At 44.5% G+C, this 24,624-nt stretch overlaps 1 protein-coding gene across 1 annotated transcript in view; it reads left to right on the top strand.

Moving 5' to 3' along the window:
• Positions 1-24,624, top strand: part of LOC140398334 (parathyroid hormone/parathyroid hormone-related peptide receptor-like) — a 365,863-nt gene that overhangs the window by 190,159 nt on the left and 151,080 nt on the right. Inside the window, exons 9-11 of the mRNA XM_072486912.1 lie at positions 11,324-11,384; positions 16,743-16,809; positions 22,357-22,451. Of these exons, the coding sequence (XP_072343013.1) occupies positions 11,324-11,384; positions 16,743-16,809; positions 22,357-22,451 (223 nt within the window). The remainder of the gene's footprint in view (positions 1-11,323; positions 11,385-16,742; positions 16,810-22,356; positions 22,452-24,624) is intronic.

Here is a 24,624-nt window from a genome sequence, read left to right as displayed (position 1 = left end):
ACATTTTGCGACTCATGTACTAGCACACCCAGGTCTCTCTGCACAGCAGCATGTTTTAATATTTTATCATTTAAATAATAATCCCTTTTGCTGTTATTCCTACCAAAATGGATAATCTCACATTTGTCAACATTGTATTCCATCTGCCAGACCCTAGCCCATTCACTTAGCCTATCCAAATCCCTCTGCAGACTTCCAGTATCCTCTGCACTTTTTGCTTTACCACTCATCTTAGTGTCGTCTGCAAACTTGGACACATTGCCCTTGGTCCCCAACTCCAAATCATCGATGTAAATTGTGAACAGTTGTGGGCCCAACACTGATCCCTGAGGGACACCACTAGCTACTGATTGCCAACCAGAGAAACACCCATTAATCCCCACTCTTTGCTTTCTATTAATTAACTAATCCTCTATCCATGCTACTACTTTCCCCTTAATGCCATGCATCTTTATCTTATGCAACAACCTTTTGTGTGGCACCTTGTCAAAGGCTTTCTGGAAATCCAGATATACCACATCCATTGGCTCCCCATTATCTACCGCACTGTTAATGTCCTCAAAAAATTCCACTAAATTAGTTAGGCACGACCTGCCCTTTATGAACCCATGCTGCGTCTGCCCAATGGGACAATTTCCATCCAGATGCCTCGCTATTTCTTCCTTGATGATAGATTCCAGCATCTTCCCTACTACCGAAGTTAAGCTCACTGGCCTATAATTACCCGCTTTCTGCCTACCTCCTTTTTTAAACAGTGGTGCCACGTTTTCTAATTTCCAATCCGCCGGGACCACCCCAGAGTCTAGTGAATTTTGGTAAATTATCACTAGTGCATTTGCAATTTCCCTAGCCATCTCTTTTACCACTCTGGGATGCATTCCATCAGGTCCAGGAGACTTGTCTACCTTTAGCCCCATTAGCTTGCCCATCACTACCTCCTTGGTGATAACAATCCTCTCAAGGTCCTCACCTGTCTAAGCCTCATTTCCATCAGTCACTGGCATGTTATTTGTGTCTTCCACTGTGGAGACCAACCCAAAAAACCTGTTCAGTTCCTCAGCCATTTTCTCATCTCCCATTATTAAATCTCCCTTCTCATCCTCTAAAGGACCAATATTTACCTTAGCCACTCTTTTTTGTTTTATATATTTGTAGAAACTTTTACTATCTGTTTTAATATTCTGAGCAAGTTTACTCTCATAATCTATCTTACTCTTCTTTATAGCTTTTTTAGTAGCTTTCTGTTGCCCCCTAAAGATTTCCCAGTCCTCTAGTCTCCCACTGATCTTTGCTACTTTGTATGTTTTTTCCTTCAATTTGATACTCTCCCTTATTTCCTTAGATATCCACGGTCGATTTTCCCTCTTTTTACCGTCCTTCCTTTTTGTTAGTATAAACCTTTGCTGAGCACTGTGAAAAATCACTTGGAAGGTTCTCCACTGGTCCTCAACTGTTTCACCATGAAGTCTTTGTTCCCAGTCTACCTTAGCTAGTTCTTCTCTCATCCCATTGTAATCTCCTTTGTTTAAGCACAAAACACTAGTGCTTGATTTTACCTTCTCACCCTCCATCTGTATTTTAAATTCCACCATATTGTGATCGCTCCTTCCGAGAGGATCCCTAACTATGAGATCCTGAATCAATCCTGTCTCATTACACAGGACCAGATCTAGGACCGCTTGTTCCCTCGTAGGTTCCATTACATACTGTTCGAGGAAACTATCGCGGATACATTCTATAAACTCCTCCTCAAGGCTGCCTTGACCGACCTGGTTAAACCAATCGACATGTAGATTAAAATCCCCCATGATAACTGCTGTACCATTTCTACATGCATCCGTTATTTCTTTGTTTATTGCCTGCCCCACCATAATGTTACTATTTGGTGGCCTATAGACTACTCCTATCAGTGACTTTTTCGCCTTACTATTCCTGATTTCCACCCAAATGGATTCAACCTTATCCTTCATAGCACCGATGTCATCCCTTACTGTTGCCCGGATGTCATCCTTAAATAACAGAGCTACACCACCTCCCTTACCATCCACTCTGTCCTTCCGAATAGTTTGATACCCTTGGATATTTAACTCCCAGTCGTGACCATCCTTTAATCATGTTTCAGTAATGGTCACTAAATCATAGTCATTCACGATGATTTGCGCCATCAACTCATTTACCTTATTCCGAATACTACGAGCATTCAGGTAAAGTACACTTATGTTGGCTTTTTTACCTCTGTTCTGAATCTTAACACCTCAATCAGTAACCTCTCCTAAGTTATATTTCCTCTTAACCTTTCTCCTAATTTTCCTTGTCGTTGAACCCATATGTTCATGTAACAACCTGCTTACCATTAATGTTTTCACTTCCCGTTTTATTCCTTTTAGTATTCCTGGTCCTGTTCACTGAGCTCCCCTCAGTCACTGTACCTTGTACTGTCGCCATTTTTGATTTTAGACTATGGCTTCTCTGCCTTACACTTTCCCCCTTACTGCCTTTTGTTTCTGTCCCTGTTTTACTACCTTCCAACTTCCTGCTTCGGTTCCCATCCCCCTGCCACATTAGTTTAAACCCTCCCCAACAGCTCTAGCAAACACCCCCCCTAGGACATCGGTTCCAGTCCTGTCCAGGTGCAGACCATCCGGTTTGTACTGGTCCCACCTCCACCAGAATCGGTTCCAATGTCCCAGGAATTTGAATCCCTCCCTCTTGCACCATCTCTCGAGCCACGCATTCATCCTATCTATCCTGACATTCCTACTCTGACTAGCTTGTGGCACTGGTAGCAATCCTGAGATTACTACCTTTGAGGTCCTACTTTTTAGTTTAACTCCTAACTCCCAAAATTCAGCTTGTAGGACCGCGTCCCATTTTTTACCTATATCGTTGGTGCCTATGTGCACCACGACAGCTGGCTGTTCACCCCTCCCCCCCCCCCAGAATGTCCTGCAACCACTCCAAGACATCCTTGACCCTTGCACCAGGGAGGAGTCTCGATTCCGTCCACAGAACCGCCTGTCTATTCCCCTTACAATTGAGTCCCCTATCACTATAGCCCTGCCATTCTTCTTCCTGCCCAGCTGCGCAGCAGAGCCAGCCATGGTGCCATGAACCTGGCTGCTGCTGCCTTCCGCTGGTGAGCCATCTCCCTCAACAGTATCCAAAGCGGTATATCTGTTTTGCAAGGAGATGACCGCAGAGGACACCTGCACTGCCTTCCTACTCTTGCTCTGTCTTTTGGTCACCCATTTTCTATCTCCCTCAGTACCTTTCACCTGCGGTATGACCAACTCGCTAAACGTGCTATCCACAACGTCCTCAGCATCGCGGATGCTCCAAAGTGAGTCCATCCGCAGCTCCAGAGCCGTCAAGCGGTCTAACAGGAGCTGCAACTGGACACACTTCTTGCATGTGAAGGAGCCAGGGACAGTGGACGTGTCCCTGAGCTCCCACATCGTACACGAGGAGCATGACACGGGTCTGAGATCTCCTGCCATGTCTTAAACCTTCGGTTAACTTCAACAATTACAATTTACAAAAAAATAAAATAAACAACGAAGAAAAAAAAATATCAATATACCAATGAAAAGAAAAAGAAAACAGAAACAACTACTTACCAGTCACTGACCTCGAGCCTTCCTCTTGATTTTCACAGCGGTTGTTTTTTTTGGTTAGAGGAGGGGGTAGGGAGGGAAACACTGAAGAAGTGTTTCGGGTTTAAGTGTCACTTGACAACAACTCCTCCACAAACTACCTTCAAATTAGGGTGACCACGACAGAGGTATGCTAATTTCCCTTGCAACACCAATCAGCAGCTCCACTCTACTGCCCTCTGCTGGATGCTCGCCTTCACGCGAACAGCTAGGGTCTCTAGCTCAAGTACACCTTCAATTTAGGGTGACTACGACAGAGGTATGCAAATTTCCCTTGCAACACCAATCAGCAGCTCCACTCTACTGCCCTCTGCTGGATGCTTGTCTTCACTCGAACAGCTAGGGTCTCTAGCTCAGGTACACCTTCAATTTAGGGTGACCACGACAGAGGTATGCAAATTTCCCTTGCAACACCAATCAGCAGCTCCGCTCTACTGCCCTCTGTAGCAACACTTTCAATCAATATGGACATTCTATTTCCCTTCAAAATTACCCACTGCCCCTTCACGTGTTTCATAGAGTTATAGATTCATAGAGGTTTAGAGCATGAAAAACAGGCCCGTCGGCCCAACTTGTCCATGCCGTCCAGTTTTTATCACTAATCCAGTCCCAATTGCCCGCATTTGGCTCATATCCTTCTATACCCAGCTTTCCCATATAACTGTACAAATGCTTTTTAAAAGAGAAAGTTGTACCCGCCTCTACTACTGCCTCTGGCAGCTCATTCCAGACACTCACCACCTTCTGTGTGAAAAAATTGCTCTTCTGGACCCTTTTGTGTCTCTCCCCTCTCACCTTGAACCTATGCTCCGTAGTTTAGACTCCCCTACCTTTAGGAAAAGATGTTGACTTATCTATGTCCCTCATTATTTTATAGACCTCTATAAGATCACCCCTAGGCCTCCTACACTCCGGGGAAAAAGTCCCAGTCTATCCAGCCTCGCCTTACAACTCAAACCATCAAGTCCCGGTAACGTCCTAGTAAATCTTTTCTGCACTCTCTCTAGTTTTATAATATCCTTTCTATAATATTTCATTGAAACTTTTATTTTTGTGATTCATAGGAACATAGGGACAGGAGTAGGCAATTTACCCACTCGAGTCTGCTCCACCAATTAAATCATGGCTGATCTTCTACCTCAAGGCCATTTTCCTCCAGTATCCCCATATCCCCGATATCTTTGATATTTAGATATTAAATCAGAAATGATATAAACAATATGTGTGAGGTCATCCTGTCCCTCCGTATTGCAACATTCTGCAGCCTCAATCCATTTAAATGATATTTCCCTCATTATACTCCATCTGCCAATTTTTGCTTAGCTTACCTGTTTGTGTCCTCATCGCCACTTGCTTTCCTATCTTTATATCTTTGCATCATCAGCAAGTTTGGCCACGATACACTCAATCCCTTCACCTAAATTATTAATATAGATTGTATTTAGTTGAGACCCCAGTACTGATCCCTGTGCCAATCTACTAGTTGCAGCTTGCCAACCTGCAAATGTCCCAGCTATCCTGTTTCCTGTTAGTTAGCCAATCTTTTATCCATGCTAATATATCACCCCCAAAATCATTACCACTTCTTAGAACAGAACCATAGAATTCCGACAGTGCAGACAGTGGACCCAAGGAAAGGGAATTCATTGAATGTTTACAGGAGGGCTTTTTGGAACAGCTTGTGATGGAGCCCACGAGGGAACAGGCCATTCTGGACTTAGTGTTATGTAATGAGCCAGACTTGATTAAAGATCTTAAAGTAAGGGAGCACTTAGGAGGCAGTGATCATAATATGGTAGAATTCAATCTCCAAATTTGAAAGAAAGAAGGTTGAATCAGATGTAAAGGTGTTACAGTTAAATAAAGGTAACTACAGGGGCATGAGGGAGGAACTGACGAAAATCGACTGGGAGCAGAGCCTAGGGGGAAAGACAGTAGAACAGCAATGGCAGGAGTTTCTGGGAGTAATTGAGGACACAGTACAGAGGTTCATCCCAAAGAAAAGAAAGGTTATCAGAGGGGGGATTAGGCAGCCATGGCTGACAAAGGAAATTAGGGAATGCATCAAAGCAAAAGAGAAAGCCTATAATGTGGCAAAGAGTAGTGGGAAGTCAGAAGATTGGGAAGGCTACAAAAACAAACAGGGGATAACAAAGAGAGAAATAAGGAAAGAGAGGATCAAATTTGAAAGTAGGCTAGCCAGTAACCTTAGGAATGATAGTAAAAGTTTCTTTAAATACATTAAAAACAAACGGGAGGCAAAAGTTGACATTGGGCCACTCCAAAATGACGCTGGTAATTTTGTGATGGGAGCCAAGGAAATAGCTGAGGAACTAAATAAGTACTTTGCGTCAGTCTTCACAGTAGAAGGCATGAGTAATATCCCACCAATTCCGGAGAGTCAGGGGACAGAGTTGAATATGGTAGCCATCACAAAGGAGAAAGTGCTAGAGAAACTAAAAGGTCTAAAAATTGATCAATCTCCGGGCCCAGGTGGGCTACATCCTAGAGTTCTAAAGGAGATAGCTGAAGAAATAGTGGAGGCGTTAGTTATGATCTTTCAAAAGTCACTGGAGTCAGGAAAAGTCCCAGAAGATTGGAAGATCGCTGTTGTAACCCCCCTGTTCAAGAAGGGAACAAGGAAAAAGATGGAAAATTATAGGCCAATTAGCCTAACCTCGGTTGTTGGCAAGATTCTAGAATCCATTGTTAAGGATGAGATTTCTAAATTCTTGGAAGTGCAGGGTCGGATTAGGACAAGTCAGCATGGATTTAGTAAGGGGAGGTCGTGCCTGACAAACCTGTTAGAGTTCTTTGAAGAGATAACAAATAGGTTAGACCAAGGAGAGCCAATGGATGTTATCTATCTTGACTTCCAAAAGGCCTTTGATAAGGTGCCTCACGGGAGATTGCTGAGTAAAATAAGGGCCCATGGTATTCGAGGCAAGGTACTAACATGGATTGACGATTGGCTGTCAGGCAGAAGGCAGAGAGTTGGGATAAAAGGTTCTTTTTCGGAATGGCAACCGGTGACGAGTGGTGTGCCGCAGGGTTCAGTGTTGGGGCCACAGCTGTTCTCCTTATATATTAACGACCTAGATGACGGGACTGGGGGCATTCTGGCTAAGTTTGCCGATGATACAAAGATAGGTGGAGGGGCAGGTAGTATGGAGGAGGTGGGGAGGCTGCAGAAAGATTTAGACAGTTTAGGAGAGTGGTCCAAGAAATGGCTGATGAAATTCAACGTGGGCAAGTGCGAGGTCTTGCACTTTGGAAAAAAGAATAGAGGCATGGACTATTTTCTAAACGGTGACAAAATTCATAATGCTGAAGTGCAAAGGGACTTGGGAGTCCTAGTCCAGGATTCTCTAAAGGTAAACTTGCAGGTTGAGTCCGTAATTAAGAAAGCAAATGCAATGTTGTCATTTATCTCAAGAGGCTTGGAATACAAAAGCAGGGATGTACTTCTGAAGCTTTATAAAGCATTAGTTAGGCCCCATTTAGAATACTGTGAGCAATTTTGGGCCCCACACCTCAGGAAGGACATACTGGCACTGGAGCGGGTCCAGTGGAGATTCACACGGATGATCCCAGGAATGGTAGGCCTAACATACGATGAACGTCTGAGGATCCTGGGATTATATTCATTGGAGTTTAGGAGGTTGAGGGGAGATCTAATAGAAACTTACAAGATAATGAATGGCTTAGATAGGGTGGATGTAGGGAAGTTGTTTCCATTAGCAGGGGAGACTAGGACGCGGGGGCACAGCCTTAGAATAAAAGGGAGTCACTTTAGAACAGAGATGAGGAGAAATTTCTTCAGCCAGAGAGTGTGGGTCTGTGGAATTCATTGCCACAGAGGGCGGTGGAGGCCGGGACGTTGAGTGTCTTTAAGACAGAAGTTGATAAATTCTTGATTTCTCGAGGAATTAAGGGCTATGGAGAGAGAGCGGGTAAATGGAGTTGAAATCAGCCATGATTGAATGGTGGAGTGGACTCGATGGGCCGAATGGCCTTACTTCCGCTCCTATGTCTTATGGTCATATGGTGTAATAAAGAGTCTTCTGTGTTTTTTTCAGTTTCCCTCTACCTTGACCACAATTGCTGGTGCACTCACGTTTGTACACACTGGCCCTTCCTGCCTCACTCTGGTTATCATTACCCACATCGTTACTCTCCACTATTATAGAATCATAGAATCCCTACCACCAGAAGGAGGCCATTCAACCCAATTAATCTGCACCGACCCTCTGAAAGAGTTCGTCACCCAAGCTCAGTCCCCCACCCTATCCCATTTACCTCTTAATCTAACCTACACATCCTTTTGGATATTTAGGGGCAACTTAGCATAGACAATCTACCTGAACTGCACATCTTTGGGCTATGGGAGGAAACTGGAGCACCTGGAGGAAACCCCCACGCAGACACGGGGAGAACGTACAAACTCTACACAGACAATGACCCAAGGCCGGAATTAAACCTGGGTCCCTGATACTGAGGCAGCAGCGCTAACCACTGTGCCACCATGCCACCCTTTAACTTTCTAAATGTTAACTCTCTCCTTCGCTATTTAGTTTAATGCCCTCTGTACAGTCCGATTTATACAATTCACCAGGACACTGGGCCCAGCACAATCCCAACGGTGCTGGTGCAGCTCGGGGAACCACACAGTAGAGGTTGAGGCTGTTTTTTCAGTGTGATTAGAACTGATGTCTCACAGGGTTCAGTTCTGGAACCACTTCTATTCACTATGTATGTCATTGATTTAGATAAAGGGCTAGGAGGAATTGTGTTGAAAGTTGCAGATAATGCCAACATTGAAATGCAGATAATTCTTCAGCAGATCAAAGAAGATTGCAAAGGGATGTTAATAAGGTCAGGAAGGGGATCCAAAGCAGAGACATAATAATAATAATCGCTTATTGTCACAAGTAAGCTTCAATGAAGTTACTGTGAAAAGCCCCTAGTCACCACTTTCCGGCACCTGTTCGGGGAGGCCAGTAGGGGAATTCAGGATGGAATGTTACATTTTGGTTAAAAAGCTGCAGCAATAGCCAGACTGTGAATGAGAGTAGACCGAGCGTTGGGGGAGAGCAAAGGGATTGGGAGGCACAACATGAAAGAACATTAACGGCAGGTTGATGAGGTTCTAGGTTTTGTCACAGGAAGTTCAGAGCATAAAATTCAAGAGATAATGATGAGCTGATGTCAACCCCTCTTCAGTGTTCAGTTACAGCATTGAATGCAATATAGAGAGAACAGAGATGCTTTGGAGAGGATATTTCACACAGAGTCATGAGGCTGGGAATTCACTTTCAGGCTAAGTGAGAGAGGCAAAAACTCTGGCTGGAATTCTCCAGCCGTTGCGACTCACTTTTCCCATCGGCAGAGCACCCCTGCCCATGAGTTTCCTGATGGTGTGGGGGGGCTTCAATGGGAAACCCCATTAACAAGTGGTGGGAATATAGAATCCCACCGCCAGCGAATGGCACGCCGTTGGGAAACACGTGGCTGGGGACCGGAGAATCCCGCCCATCGGACCATTCAAGATCAGGGGCGAAATTCTCCGGTATCGGCGCGATGTCCGCCGACTGGGGCCCAAAACGGCGCAAATCAGTCGGGCATCGCGCCGCCCCAAAGGTGCGGAAACCTCCACATCTTGGGGGGCCGAGCCCCAACCTTAAGGGGCTAGGCCCGCGCCGGACTAATTTCCGCCCCGCCAGCTGGCGGAAAAGGCCTTTGGTGCCCCGCCAGCTGGCGGGGAAATGACATCTCCGGACGGCGCATGCGCGGGAGCGTTAGCGGCCGGTCACGGCATCCCCGCGCATGCGCTGTGGAGGGAGTCTCTTCCGCCTCCTCCATGGTGGAGACCGTGGCGAAGGCGGAAGGAAAAGAGTGCCCCCATGGCACAGGCCCGCCCGCGGATCGGTGGGCCCCGATCGTGGGCCAGGCCACCGTGGGGGCACCAACCGGGGCCACATCGCCCCGCGCCCCCCCAGGACCCCGGAGCCCGCCCGCGCCGCCTTGTCCCGCCGGTAAGATAGGTGGTTTAATCCACGCCGGCGGGACAGGCATTCCAGCAGCGGGACTTCTTGCTCATGTGGGGGATACACACTGGGATGGATTCGTTGGCCAAATGGTCTGTTCCTCATTGTAAGTTCTATATATTCCTATACATTTCTAATATCACTTCTATCAGCTTGTATAAAATGTGTAGAAGCTAAAAACTCAACATCAACCAAGACTCTGCTGCCTAAGCCCGAACTAGCACCAAGTCTCATTCACCCATCATCCCTGTGCTCGCATACCTATGCTGCATTTTATGTCACTTATGCTAAATATATGCAAGTGAGTAATGTATCAAGGTTTGCTGATGTTACAAAGTGAGGTGGAAAGGCAAACCGTCGGGCAGACATAGGCTACAAAGTGATAAGGACAGGTTAAGTGACTGGGCAACAGGATAGTAGATGGAATACAGTCTTGGAAAGTGTGAAGTTATTCATTTTGGTTGCTAATAAATTGCGTGGGGCTTTGGTGGGATCACATCTGGAATATGTGTGTAATTTTGGTCTCCATCTTTAAGAAAAGATATTCTTACATTAGAGGTAATACAATGAAGGTTCACTAAAGACAGGGGGCTTGGCCAATGATGAGAGGCTAAGTAAATTGGGTTTATATTCTCTGGAGTTTAGAAGAATGAGAGGAAATCTCATTGAAACCTACAAGGTTTTGCAGGGGCGTGATAAAGTAAATGCCTCGAGGATATTTTATCCCGTGGTGGTATCTAGAACTAGAGGCACAGTCTCAGGATAAGGAGCTGATCATTTAGGAGATAAGGAATCTTTGGAATTCTCTACAACAGAGAGTTGTGGATGCTCCATTGTTGAATAGATTTAAAGCTGTGGGATCGAGAGGTTTCTGGTTTGAAGGAATTAAGGGGTACGGGGAGCGGGTGAGAAAATGGAGTTGAAACCCAAGATCAGCCATGAATGTATTGAATGGCAGAACAGGCTCGATGGACCAAGTAGTCCACTCCTGCTCCGATTTCTTGTATATCCTGTGCTCTTAATTGGGATTTCACTTGAACACATACGAGGAAACATTTGCTGAAACTAGAGTGCGGTTGGATTTGGAGGTGAATGCTTGTGATGTTTCACACTGTAAATAAATGTCAGACTGAGTAAAGTTTGGCTCCAGTACCATCCTTCACCGCTGGCTTTTTGGACTATAACAACTGGCACTGTTTAAGCAATGCCTCGATTTAAAAAAAATTCCATCCTTGTTTACAAATCCTTCCAAGGCTCACCCTCCCAATCTCTGCAATCTCTTCCAGCTTTAAAATCCTCAAATTTATCTGCCCTACTTCAATTCTGTCCTCTTGAACATTCCCGATTTTAATTGTTCCACCATTGAGGGATGTGCCCTTAGCTGACTGAGCCCTTCAACTCTGTAATTCCCTCTTTAAACCTCCCTGTTCTCCTTTGAGACATTCGTTAAACCATACCACCAGTATTATTTCCTTATGGACCAGGTCATGTTCAGTAACACCCCTTGTCGTGTTTCACAACCATTAAAGTTGCTATATAACTACATTTTTGTTGTTGTTAGCTGCTGTGTGTACTGAATGGTGGATTTGAGATCTCTGACAGCTGTTTCTGAATTGTCCCCAGGTGTTCCAGCTGTGGTGGTGGCTGTATGGGCAAGTGCCAGGGCATCGCTAGCTGATACACAGTATGTACTCTCTTGATTCCAACAGCAGAGGTGTTATGTAGGCTTTAATGAATGCCTGGGACTGCCTAAATATTGGAGCAGTGTAAAGTCTTTGAAAGCTGGCTGGTCAACTCTGGTTCAGTCCAAAGCCTGATGTGGGTGGGGCATTTAGAGCACATAATTGTACCGTGGTAGTACCGTGGTACTCCGGGTAGTACTGAAGGAGTGCTGCACTGTTGGATGAGATGTTATCACAGAACCTTTACAGTGCACAAGGAGGCCATTTGGCCTATCAAGTCTGCACTGTCTCTCTGCAAAAGCATTCTCCCAGTCCCACTCCTCTGCCGTATCCCCATGATGTGGCACATTCTCTATTTTCAGATAACAATCCAATTCACTTTTGAGCACCTCGATTGAACGAGCCTGCACCATCCTCTCAGGAAGTTCATTCCAGACTCCAACCACCCTCTGGATGAAAACATTTTTCTTCACATCACTTCTACTCCTTTTGCCAATTGTTTTGAATTATTTTGTCCCATGTCTAAGAATCTAAGGGATTCTATAGCGGTATTCAAAGATGACCAGGGGATTTCTCCCTGATGCCTTGGCCAATATTTATCCCTTAGCCTTCAATAAAATTATCAGGTTAGTTATCACAGTGTTGTTTCTGGGAGCTCGCTATGTGCAGGCTCCTCCATTTCCAACATGACCACAACGATGTTGCAAAACACATTTCAAAAGTATTTCATTGGCTGTACTTCGCTTTGGAATATGCTGAGGCTTTGAAAGGCTTGGTAGAAGTGCAATTGTTTTCTTTATTAGGTGAATAGAGAGGAGACACCAGAAGCAAAAGGTCTCTATTCTCTCTCTAGTTTTAATTACCCTGGGAGCTGAGATGAGATCACTGTCACAGGGACACAGAAAAGGCCAGTTAATCCACCCCTCACTGAGCTTGTCTTTCTGTATTTAATCCCCGCATTTCATTTTTCTTCTTCTCCCCCTTTCCCTTCATGGTCCATTCAATCAGGAATACATTCAAATCTTCCGTGTTCACTGATGACAGTTTGCTTCACCGTTAAGGCAACTCTTGAGGGATTCTGGTTTTGTTCAAGGTGCCTCCTGACATTATTGAAAAAAATCTCCAGTCAGGGTCAGTCACCATTCCTGTCTCCCCTTTTATTAGTTCTGTTATCATTCACGGAGAGTAAATTGTGCAGAGAAATGGACTTCAGGCACCTGTGTGGGGATTGGGAATGGAACAAAACTGGGGTCGCAGTCTTTTCTGTGAAGAAGAAAAAAAGAGTTCTCCCTAGTCTCCTGGTCAATATTTCTCCGTTTTGTTACTGAATCTGATTATGTGAACATTGCCACATTCCTTGGTAGGATCTCATGTGCCACATAGAATCATAGAATCCTTATAGCCATTCGGCCCATTGAGTCTACACCAATCATTTGAAAGACCACCAGGCCCAAATAGGCCCAAAACACGCCCTATTATTCCAACCCCACCCTAAGGGTCAATTTAGCAAGGCCAATCCACCAAACTTGCACATTGTTGAACTGTGGGAGGAAACCAGAGCACTTGAATCAGCTCCTGAATAAGAAAATAGCTCCTGACTAGGAAAATAGCTCTCCTACTACGGAGGCATTTGAACTCTTTAACTCACTTGATATCTCAGAAAATGAAGTTAAAAATAAGCATGAAAATGTAATGGAAAGATTTGACTCTCATTGCAAAAAACAGGTCAATGAGGTGTATGAGATATGCATTTTGAACAAAAGGTGCAGCTAAAAGGTGAATCTTTTGACTCTTTTCTAACTAATTTCAGGCTCTGAGCGCAATCCTGTAATTTTTCCTCAATTACTGAATCAATCTTGCATGACCAAGTTGCGTTTGGCATATTTGAAGAGCAAATGCGGGAACATTCATTAAGAAAACCAAACTTAACTTTAGAAGAAGCCATCAACCTCTGTAAAGCAAGTAAGCAAGCCACCAGTGAATATGCTGAATTCAGATCCCATAATAAAGGTGCAAACTTCAGCAGCGTGGTCAGCGCCATTGCCTCTGTGACGCAGTTTAAAACGAATCACGCTGCAGCAGGTAGCCGTTTTGTGCATGCGCAGGTAAGAAAGAAAAGCAAAATGGACATTCGACATTCTGCCCATCGCACTTTGAAAAAGACGCGAACCGGAAGTTGACCGATTTGCGCATGCGCACGAGAGGTTTATGCATGATGTCACCAACGTGATGACATGTACACGCTGTGGACACTCCCACTTAAAGCAACACTATCTTGCATTTGGGAGAAGGTGTACAACATGTAACAAACTCAATCATTTTGCTACAAAATTTAACACAACAAAACAGCCGAAACAATTAAAAAAGGCATTTCAACAGCATAAAAAAGTCAACACGATACAAAACAAGGAAGAAGAAGAAAACATTTTAAAATCAAAGATTGATCTCACTATGCCTACTTCACTGGACTACTTCATAATAGAAGCAATCACTAAAACAAATGGAAACGATACTGCTGATAAACCAATCAGGCAACTATCCGACAGAAATAAAGATTGGATAAAAACATTGATCATAAATGGATCAGCGGTACAATTTAAATTGGCACACACACTAATTTGATAACTGGGGCGAAATTCTCCCGAAACGGCGCGATGTCCGCCGACTGGCGCCCAAAACGGCGCCAATCAGACGGGCATCGCGCCCTTGGGGGCCGAGCCCCAACATTGAGGGGCTAGGCCGACGCCGGAGGAATTTCCGCCCCACCATCTGGCAGAAATGGCCTTTGTTGCCCCGCCAGCTGGTGCGGAAATGACATCCCCGGGCGGCGCATGCGCAGGAGCGTCAGCGGCCGCTGACCGTTTCCCACGCATGCGCAGTGGAGGGAGTCTCTTCCGCCTCCGCCATGGTGGAGACCGTGGCGGAGGCGGAAGGGAAAGAGTGCCCCCACGGCACAGGGCCGCCCGCGGATCGGTGGGCCCCGATCGCGGGCCAGGCCACTGTGGAGGCACCCCCCGGGGTCAGATCGCCCCGCGCCCCCCCCAGGACCCCGGAGCCCGCCCACGCCACCTCGTCCTGCCGTTCAAAAGGTGGTTTAATCCACGCCGGCGGGACAGGCAATTTATCGGCGGGACTTCGGCCCATCCGGGCCGGAGAATCCAGCGGGGGGGCCCGCCAACCGGTGAGGCCCGATTCCCGCCCCCGCCGAATATCCGGTACCGGAGACTTCGGCAACCGGCGGGGGCGGGATTCACGGCAGCCCCCGGCGATTCTCCAACCCGGCGGGGGGTCGGAGAATGACGCCCCAGAATCGGATTGGGCAAAGTAGCAACCCACCCAAAATATAAAAAGACCCATTGTAGATTAACAGACTATAATGGAAATGAAATAGCAACAAAAGTTTCATGCTACCTCATAGTTCAGAGTGGTGACATTAGAATTCCACTTGATGTTGAAATTGTGGATGACACAAAATCCTCACTTATTAGAGTAGATGCATGTATCCAGCTAAACCTGATGCAGAGAATTCACACTGCCAACTCTTTCCCTGATTTGAAAGATTTAGTACTTGCGGATACGTTATCCAGAGCCACAATGCACGAGGATAACAAAGCTGTTGACGTTGTACTCGGTATTGAAGCACAAGCCAACGTCATCACAGCAATGCTACCTGTCACAGATACTAAACTACAAATAATCAAGGCAGAAACTCTACGAGAGATGACACTTCAACAAGTGATACAATATCTACGTACTGACTGGCCTAAAGGTAAATGTGCAAACTTTTGCAACGTCAAAGAAGACCTGACAACAATAGACAACTTTCTATTGAAAGGGGACCACATTGTAATTCCATCATGTCTTAGATAAGACATTCTCACACAAATCCATGAAGAACATCAAGGCATTGAGAAATGTAGAAGAAGTGCACGGCAATCGGTGTATTGGCTGGAAATCAACAAGGATATAGACAACTACATTCAACAGTGTTGGATATGCCAAATGCACCAACCGACACAATATAAGCAGACCTTGGTGGAAAGCGAACTAGTTACTCAACCATGGACAAAAGTCGCCATAGACATATTTTACTTTCAACGCTGTGATTATTTGATAATCATTTAGTATTACTCAAATTTTCCAGAGGTTATCAAATTATCTGACTCAACAACGCATTCAGTTGTCAGGGCAACAAAAAATGCATTTGCCAGTCATAGCATACCAGTTACTGTTGTCACAGACAATGGACCGTGTTTTAGCAGCCTGGAATGACTATAACTTCATACATGTAACTTGCTGCCCACTAGACCCGCAGGCAAACTGGAAAGCTGAGAAAGGGATGGGAATTCTAAAATAGCTTCTCAAAAAAGCTATGGAGGACAGAAAGGCCTTTGATTTAGCACTGTCAGCACAACTAGTGATGGGATGAAGAATATGTGCTATGTTACCAACTCTAATAGTTCCAAACAAAGTCATGCATAAAAAAATGCAGCAACTGAAGATTAAGCAAAAGAAGTATTATGATAAAACTCCAAATCACATCTACACTCAAAGAACATATTGTACACATTTGTAATCCTGAAGGTGGATGGATGGACATTGCAAAAATACTCAATGAATTCACACCAAGATCATACGTGATCAGAAGAGAACCTGGAAAGATTTTTTGTCGAAATAGAAGAGATCTCTTGAAACTCAAACAATCTGTTACATTCACAGAATCAGCTACCACGAGTCAACAGCTCATATTTCCTACAAATTACTTTCCAAAAGCTATGTTGTCAAATGTACCAGATTATTCAAATAACACTGTTGTAACATTAAGAAGATTTACAAGATGTAGGAAACCTCCAAATAGATTGAATCTGTAAATCTAGCATTAGTTCTAGCATTGTTGACATGCTGTATAGTACTGTAAATAAGAAAATGTATAGCCAACATTTTTCTCAAAGAAAGGGGGATGTGACATTGTACAAATGTACAGCATGCAAAGAGTTAAAGTTATGTTAAACCTAGCCACTAGAGGGAGCTAAGGGACAGTACTATAAATTGCACTAGCTCTTAAGCTAAGGGGAGGAGATTAGACTGGAGCTGAAGAACATAAGATTCATAGTATATTGCAGAGTTAGTTAAGATATAATAGTTATAATTAGTAGATAGAGATAGTATTAGAGAGTGTAGTTTAATTCTTACATGTATGTTTGCTACTCAGAATAAGTGTCAAACTCAAATTTAGTAGTCTTAATAAAATTAGTTTAGTTCTTCAAAAGAGCTTTGTATATCTTTATGATCACTACACCTTCCATCCTGGAAAGCCCTCACAAAGATCACCACAGAAACCTCCTTCTTCTCTTTTTCAGCTGTTGGGACCTAAGTGCTGGAAGCTTGAAGTGGATTTTCCAGGTTCCCATTCTCACTGCCGTTGTGGTAAGTGAGGGGTTGCTTTGCAATGCGATTCTGGTTCAGGAAGGGAAGCAGTAATGGTCAGCAAGTAAACAGTTCAGCAATGGAGCAAAACCAATTGCCAATAACCTTAAACATAGCAGGAAAACAAAAAGACTTTCTTTCTTTCAAACGTTTCTGTAAGCATCAGGCCCTGTTTTTATCAGCTTCTCCACCTGCCTCCCCTCCTACCCCGACGGTGGGATAGTGACCGACAGGAATCTATTCCTGATGGGAAAGGGATCCACAGGGTCTAATTCCTGATGGGATAGGGGTCTGCAGGACCTGATTCCTGATGGGATAAGGGTCCACAGGGATTGATTCCCGACAGCACAGGGATCTACAGGGACTAATTCCCGACAGCAGAGGGATCCACAGGGATTGATTCCTGACAGGACAAGAATCTACAGGGAATAATTTCTGGTGAAATAGAGATCCTCAGGAAGTGATTCATGATGGGATAGGGATCCACAGGAAGTGATTCATGATGGGATAGGGATGCATAGGGAGTAATTTCTGATTGGTTAGGGATCCACAGAATCTGATTCTCAATGCAATACGGGTCCACAGGGACTGATTCCCGATAAGATAAGGATCCACTGGGAGTGATTCCTGTCCATATAGGAATCCACAGGATTGTCTGATTCCTAATGTGTTTGTGATCTACAAATGCAGATTCCTGTTAGGATAGGAAAGAGATTGGAACACAGGATTTCTAAGGCAGTAATCCCAAGATTACCCCCAGTGCCACATGGCAATGAGTATAGAAATAGGAGGATTGAGCAAATGAACAGGTGATGGGAGAGATAATGCAGGGGGGGGGGGGGCTTTTAAATCTTGGGGGCACCGGGACCGGTTCTGGGATGATTAGGACCTGCACCAGGAACACGGCTTGCATCTTAGCAGGACCGGGACTAATAGTCATGTACAATTGAGAGCGATTTCAGATAGCAGAAATATAAAGCTGTAAAGCGAAGTAGAAAGTGATGAATGAGAATAGACTGCAGCAGTATTGGATGCCAGCATCAAATAGGGTCAAAATAATGTTTAAAAGGTAGAATTAAAGGCACTGTATCTGAATGAACACAACATTTGCAACAACTTAGGGGAATTGATGGCACAAAGATATGTTAATGGCTAATTGCCATTGCAGAGATATAGCTACAGGGTGACCAATGCTAAATTCAAGGGGTATTCAACATTTAGGAATGATGGACAAAAAGGAAAATGAGATGGGGTCGTGCTGTTAATAGAGGATGAGATCAGTACTTTAGTAAGATTGGTACATTTCTTAGATCAGAAAATCAAGAGGTAGAATCAGTTATAGGTGGAGCTATGAAACAGTAAAGTGCAGCAAACATTCATAGGTGTTGTTTATAGGTCATTGAACATCAGTGATGATGTAGGGCACTGTATAAATCAGGAAATTAGGGTGCACATAACAAGGATAATACAGTAATATTCATGGACTTCAATCTACAGATGGACTGGGTAAATCTAATTAGCACAAATGCTGTGGAGGATTATTACCTGGAGCGGTATGTTTAGGAACAAAGAACAAAAGAACAAAGAACAATACAGCACAGGAACAGGCCTTTCGGCCCTCCAAACCTACACCGATCACGAGTCCCATCTAGACCAACTGCCTGTATCCTTCTCTACCCCGTCTGTTCATGTGCCTAACGCGAAAAGTCTTAAAGGCCACTAACGTATCTGCCTCAATCACCTCACTTGGTAGTGCATTCCAGGCCACCACCACCCTCTGTGTAAAAAACATTCCCCGCACATCTCCACTGAACCTGTCCCCCCTCATCTTGAACTTGTGCCCCTTGTAATTGTCATTTCCGCCCTGGGGAAAAAGCCTCCAACTGTTCACCCTATCTACACCCCTAATAATTTTATATACTTCTATCAGGTCTCTCCTCAGTCTCTGTCTCTCTAGGGAGTGCAATCGCAGTTTATTTAATCTCTCCTCATAGCTAGTACCAGGCAACATCCTGGCAAACCTTTTCTCCAAAGCCTCCTCATCCTTCTGGTAGTGTGGTGACCAGAATTGGACACAGTATTCCAAATGTGGCCTAACCAACGTTCGATATAAGTGTAACATAATTTTAGAGCTTTTATACTCGATACCCTGTCCTATGAAGGCAAGCAAGCCATATGCTTTCTTTCCCACCATTTCCACCTGTGCCGCCACTTTTAAGGATCCGTGGACCTGCATGCCCCGATCTCTCTCTATCTCTGTGTTACTGATGGTTCTGCCATTTATTTTATAGCTCCCACCTGAATTGGATCTACCAAAATGCATCACCTCGCATTTGTCTGGGTTAAATTCCATCTGCCATTTCTCTGCCCAATTTTGCAGCCTATCTATATCCTGTTGTATTCTCTGACAATCTTCATCACTATGCGCAACTCCTGCAATCTTAGTATCATCCACAAACTCACTAATCAGACCCGCTACGTTTTCTTCCAAGTCATTTATACATATTACAAAGAACAGAGGTCCCAGTACTGATAGTTACAGACCTCCATTAGGAAAAATACTCTTCCACTGCTACCCTCTGTCTTCTATGGCCAAGCCAATTCTGAATCCATCCAGCTAGTTCACCCTTGACTCCCATGTGATTTAATCTTTTGCACCAGCCTGTCAAGAGGGACCTTATCGAATACTTTACTAAAGTCCATGTAGACAACATCCACAGACCTTCCCTCATCAATCATTTTTGTCACCTCCTCAAAATATTCAATTAAATTAGTGAGACATCACCTCGCGTACAAAACCACACTATCTGTTGCTAATAAGACCATTCATTTCCAAATGTGCACAGATCCTATCTCTGAGAATCTTTTCCAACAATTTTACTATCACTGACGTCAAGCTCACTGACCTATAATTACCCAGATTATCCTTGCAACCCTTCTTAAATAACAGTACAACATTGGCTATCCTCCAATCCTCTGGAATCCTCTGTTGCCAACGAGGACACAAAGATTTTTGTCAGAGGCCCAGCAATTTTATCTCTTGTCTCCCTCCGTAATCTGGGATAGATGACATCTGGCTCTGGGGATTTGTCGACCTAATGTTTTTTAACACACCTAACATTTCCTCCCTCGTAATAACGACTCTGTTGTGAAGTGCTTACACATCCCAACTAGACAACATGCTATTTTAAATCTAGTATTGTGCAATGAGAAAGGACCAATCAATAATCTTGTAAAATAATCTTTTGGGAAGAGTGACCATAATAAAATGGAATTTTCCATCAAGTTTGAAAGATGTAGCTCTATCCAAAACGAGGATCTTAAATCTAAATAAAGGAAGCTATGAAGGTATGAGGGAAAATTTGGCTGTGGTGGATTGAGAAACTACATTAAAAGGTATGATGGTAGGCGGGCAATGGTTAATATTTAAAGAATAAATACTTGGTTTACAACAAACAAACATTCCTTCAAGGCACAAAAACTCAAAGGAAAAGAAAATCAACCATGGCTAACAAAAGAAATTAAAGATTGTAGTAAATCAAATGAAAAGGATTGGGAACTTTTAGAATTCATCAAAAGAGGACTAAGAAATTGATAAAGAAAGGGAAAGAGAAAATGAGAATAAACTAGTGAGAAACTGAAAACTGGATTGGAAAAGCTTCTATAGGTGTGTAAAAAGGAAAAGGATTAGCCTAAAGACAAACATGTGTCTATTATAGGCAGAGTCAGGGTGGCACGGCAGCACAGTGGTTAGTACTGCTGCCTGACAGCACCAGGGATCCAGGTTCGATTCTGGCCTTGGGCCACTGTCTGTGTGGCGTTTGCACTTTCTCTCAGTGTCTGCGTGGGTTTCCTTCAGGTGCTCTCGTATCCTCTCACAGTCCAAAGATGTGTTGGTTAGGTAGATTGACCATGCTAAATTGCCCCTTAGTGTCCAAGGATGTGTAGGTAAGGTGGGGTAAGGGACAGGCCGGGGTGTGGGCCTAGGTAGGGTGCTCTTTTGGAGAGCCAGTGCAGACACGATGGGCTGAATAGCCTCTTTCTACACTGTAGGAACTCAATGATTCCATGATAAAGAAAGAAAGAGCAGAGAAACTAAAATACATTGTGTCTGTCTTCACAGAGAAAGGTCCACAAAAACCTCTCAGAAATACGCCAGGACCAAGGGACAAGTGAGAATGAGGAACTAAAAGAAATTAGCATTAGTAAGTTAGTACTGGAGAATTAAGTTGATACATCCCCTGCACCTGATGATTTAAAGCATTGAAAGAGGCAGCTGTAGAGATAGTAGATGCATCAATGATCATCTTTCAAAATTCGATCGATTCTGGAATTGTGCCTTCAGATTGGAAGGTAGCAAATGTAAAAAGATGGGATAGAGAACACAGAGAACTATAGACCTGACATCAACAGTAGGGAAAAGGGTAGAATCTAAAACAAAGGATGTGATAACTGAACACTTTGAAAATAATGATCTGATTGGGCAGAGTCTAAATGAATTTATGAAAGGGAAATCATGTTTCACTAACCAGTTGGAGTTTTTTGAGGATGTAACCAGCAGAATAGATAAGGGGGCGGGGGATAATAATAATAATCTTTATTGTCACAAGTAGGCTTACATTCACACTGCAATGAAGTTACTGTGAAAATCCCCTAGTCGCCACATTCCGGCACCTGTTCGGGTACACTGAGGGAGAATTCAGAATGTCTAATTCGCCTAACAGCACATCTTTCGGGACTTGTGGGAGGAAACCGGAGCACCCGGAGGAAACCCACGCAGACACTGGGAGAACGTGCAGACTCCGCACAGACAGTGACCCAGCGGGGAATCGAACCTGGGACCCTGGAGCTGTGAAGCAACTATGCTAACCACTGTGCTTTGGATTTTCGATAAGAGGGTAGTAAACAAAGTTAAAGCACATTGGATTGGAGCTCATATACGATTATGTATTGAGAATTGGTTAACTGACAGAAAACAGAGAGTAGGAATAAATAGGTAATTCTCAGGTTGGCAGGTTGTGGCTAGTGGGGTACTTTAACTATCAGTGCTCATGCCCCAGCTATTCACAATTTATGTCAGTGATTTGGGGACCAAATGTAATACTTCCAAGTTTTCTGATGACATTACACTTGGTGGGAATGAATGTGTGTTGTGAAGAGGGTGTGAATCTTTGGAATTTCCTACCTGAGAAGGCTGTAGAAACTCAATCATTGAATTTGATCAAGACAGAGATCATTAGATTTCATCACCAAGGGACATGGGGATAGTGTCAGAAAATGGCTTCAGGTGATGATCAGCCATGATCTCGTTCAATAGCGGAACAGCCTCGAGGGGCTGAATGGCCTCTCCTGTTCCTATGTTCCACAGATGTTGACTCCCAGTGGTGTAGGGATTGACAGGTACTGATCCTGGAGGAATAGGGATCCACTACAACAGAGACATAGACCCACATTTTGAAGAAACAACAGCCTATTAATAGGAGAAAGGTTTCAGAACTTATCTCCAAATCAGAGATATGAAGTGGCTCATTTTATTCTTTTTTCCAGCTGAATTTCTTCCTCTTCGTAAATATTGTCCGGGTCTTAGCATCAAAACTGTGGGAGACAAACACTGGAAAACTGGACCCACGACAACAATACAGGTGAGACCCTGTCGATAGAGACCATCGACCATGACCAATACATCACAGGGGTCTAAAAGAGATAAATCCACAAATAGTGGATGTAATGGTTTGATTTTCTAAAATTCTTTACATTCATATACGATTATGTATTGAGAATTGGTTAACTGACATAAAACAGAGAGTAGCACAATCCCAGTCTATGGGAAGTTTGCAAATGTAACACCCTTATTCAGGAAAGGAGGGAGAGAGAAAACTGATACCGACAGGCCAGTTAGCCAGACATCAATCATCAGGGCAATACATAGAACATACAGTGCAGAAGGAGGCTATTCGGCCCATCGAGTCTGCACCAACCCACTTAAGCCCTTACTTTCACCCTATCCCCATAATCCAATAACCCCTCCTAACCTTTTTGGGCATTAAGGGCAATTTGTCATGGCCAATCCATCTAACTTGCACAGCTTTGGACTGTGGGAGGAAACCGGAGAACCCGGAGGAAACCCATGCAGACACGGGGAGAACTAGCAGACTCCGCACAGACAGTGACCAAGCAGGGAATCAAACCTGGGACCCTGGCGCTGTGAAGCCACAGTGCTATCCACTTGTGCTACCATGCTGCCCTAATACAGGAATCTATTATTAGGGGAGGCTAACAATGCATTTAGAAAATTATAGTCTGACCAGATAGATTCATCATGGTTTTATGAAAGAGAAATTGTGTTTGAAAAAGTAAAGAGTTCTTTGAGGCTATAGCAAATAGAGTAGATAAAGGGGAACCAATAAATGTAGCATACTTGGATTTCTGAAAAGCATTTAATAATGTGCCATGCAGTTTAATACACAGGATAAGAGTTCATGGAGCTGGGTGTAATATGACTGGAAGTTTGGTTAATGAACAGGAAGTAGAGACTAAAGATAAACAGGGCATTCTCAAGTTGGCAGAATATGACTAGCGGAGGACCACGAGAATCGGTGCTGTGATTTCAACTATTTCCAATCTATATTAATGATTTGAATGAAGAAATAGTGAGTAATCTATCTTGGTTTTCTATCAATACAAAGCTTCGTTAGAATGTAAGCTATGAGGAGGATACAAAGAGGCTGAAAAGAGAAATAAACAGGTTCAGTGAATGGAAAACACGGTAGTAGATGGAATATAATATGGGGAAGGGTGAGGTTATTCACTTTGGTAGAGGGAATAGAGCAACAAAGTGCAGGATTCTCTGCCGGGCGACGGCGGAAACGGGAAACACGATTCGGCGGGAGATTCAGTGTCGGGTGAAAATTGAGGTTGGCACCGGGCGTCAAACAGAATGCTAAGCTCTGGTCCCTCAACAGTGGCGTGAATGCATACTGCACCACACACCGGGATGGGCATGCAATTTGTACAGCAAAGACATTTGGCATATCATTGACGGGCCCGACCCGGCTTTTTCCAGGCCTTCCGGGATATCGCCAGGAGGAATTACCGATGGTGAGGTTCACTTGTGGTATTTCAAATCGGGACACAGGCGCTGTGGCTTCTGAGGGCGCGGGTACAAACAGTGTCCAACATTGCTATAGTGTGCTGACAGTTGTGCCAGTAGATGGGTGGCATATGCCAGGGCCGGGGGTAGTTGCGGGGGTGGGCGGCTAGGAGGTGGGCCGTGGGGTTGGGGTGGCCGATGTCCGCCATTGCTGCAGCCTGCAAGGCAGCCATGCGGCTGCGCAAGTCATTGGCTGCCCACTGGGAACTTAGCGTCACGCGTTGCATGGGTGGCCCCCAGGCCATACCCCTAGGTACCCTCTGGCCCCAGCCAACCTATGGGTGTGCTCAACCAATGCCATCATCTTGGCTGGGATGCTTTAGAATTCCTCGAGTTCTATGCGGTGCTTGGTGCTCACCCAATAACGGGACCTGAACGCTCCGGGTCTGGCACCAATTTTGTCCACGTAGAACACTCGGGATTCAGTCCTGGCAGCAGCACTTAGTCTTTTAAATGGAGAATTCGGCCTAAAATACTTGCTAAAAGACATGGGGCTGGATTTTCCGTCGTCGGGATCCTCCGTTTAGCCGATAGCGCACTCACGATCAGGGATTTCCGGAAGGGGTGGGGGTGCCCAGAATGGATACCCGATTGGCCGGCTGTCGGGACGGTGAATCCCGCTGCTGGCGGGGGAGCGCCGCATCAGAAAACGGGATTCTCCATTC

The sequence above is a fragment of the Scyliorhinus torazame genome, chromosome 21 (assembly GCF_047496885.1).
Source record: "Scyliorhinus torazame isolate Kashiwa2021f chromosome 21, sScyTor2.1, whole genome shotgun sequence".
NCBI classification, from domain to species: domain Eukaryota; kingdom Metazoa; phylum Chordata; class Chondrichthyes; order Carcharhiniformes; family Scyliorhinidae; genus Scyliorhinus; species Scyliorhinus torazame.
Note: the sequence above shows the minus strand (reverse complement) of the source record. Positions and strands in the feature narration are given on the sequence as shown.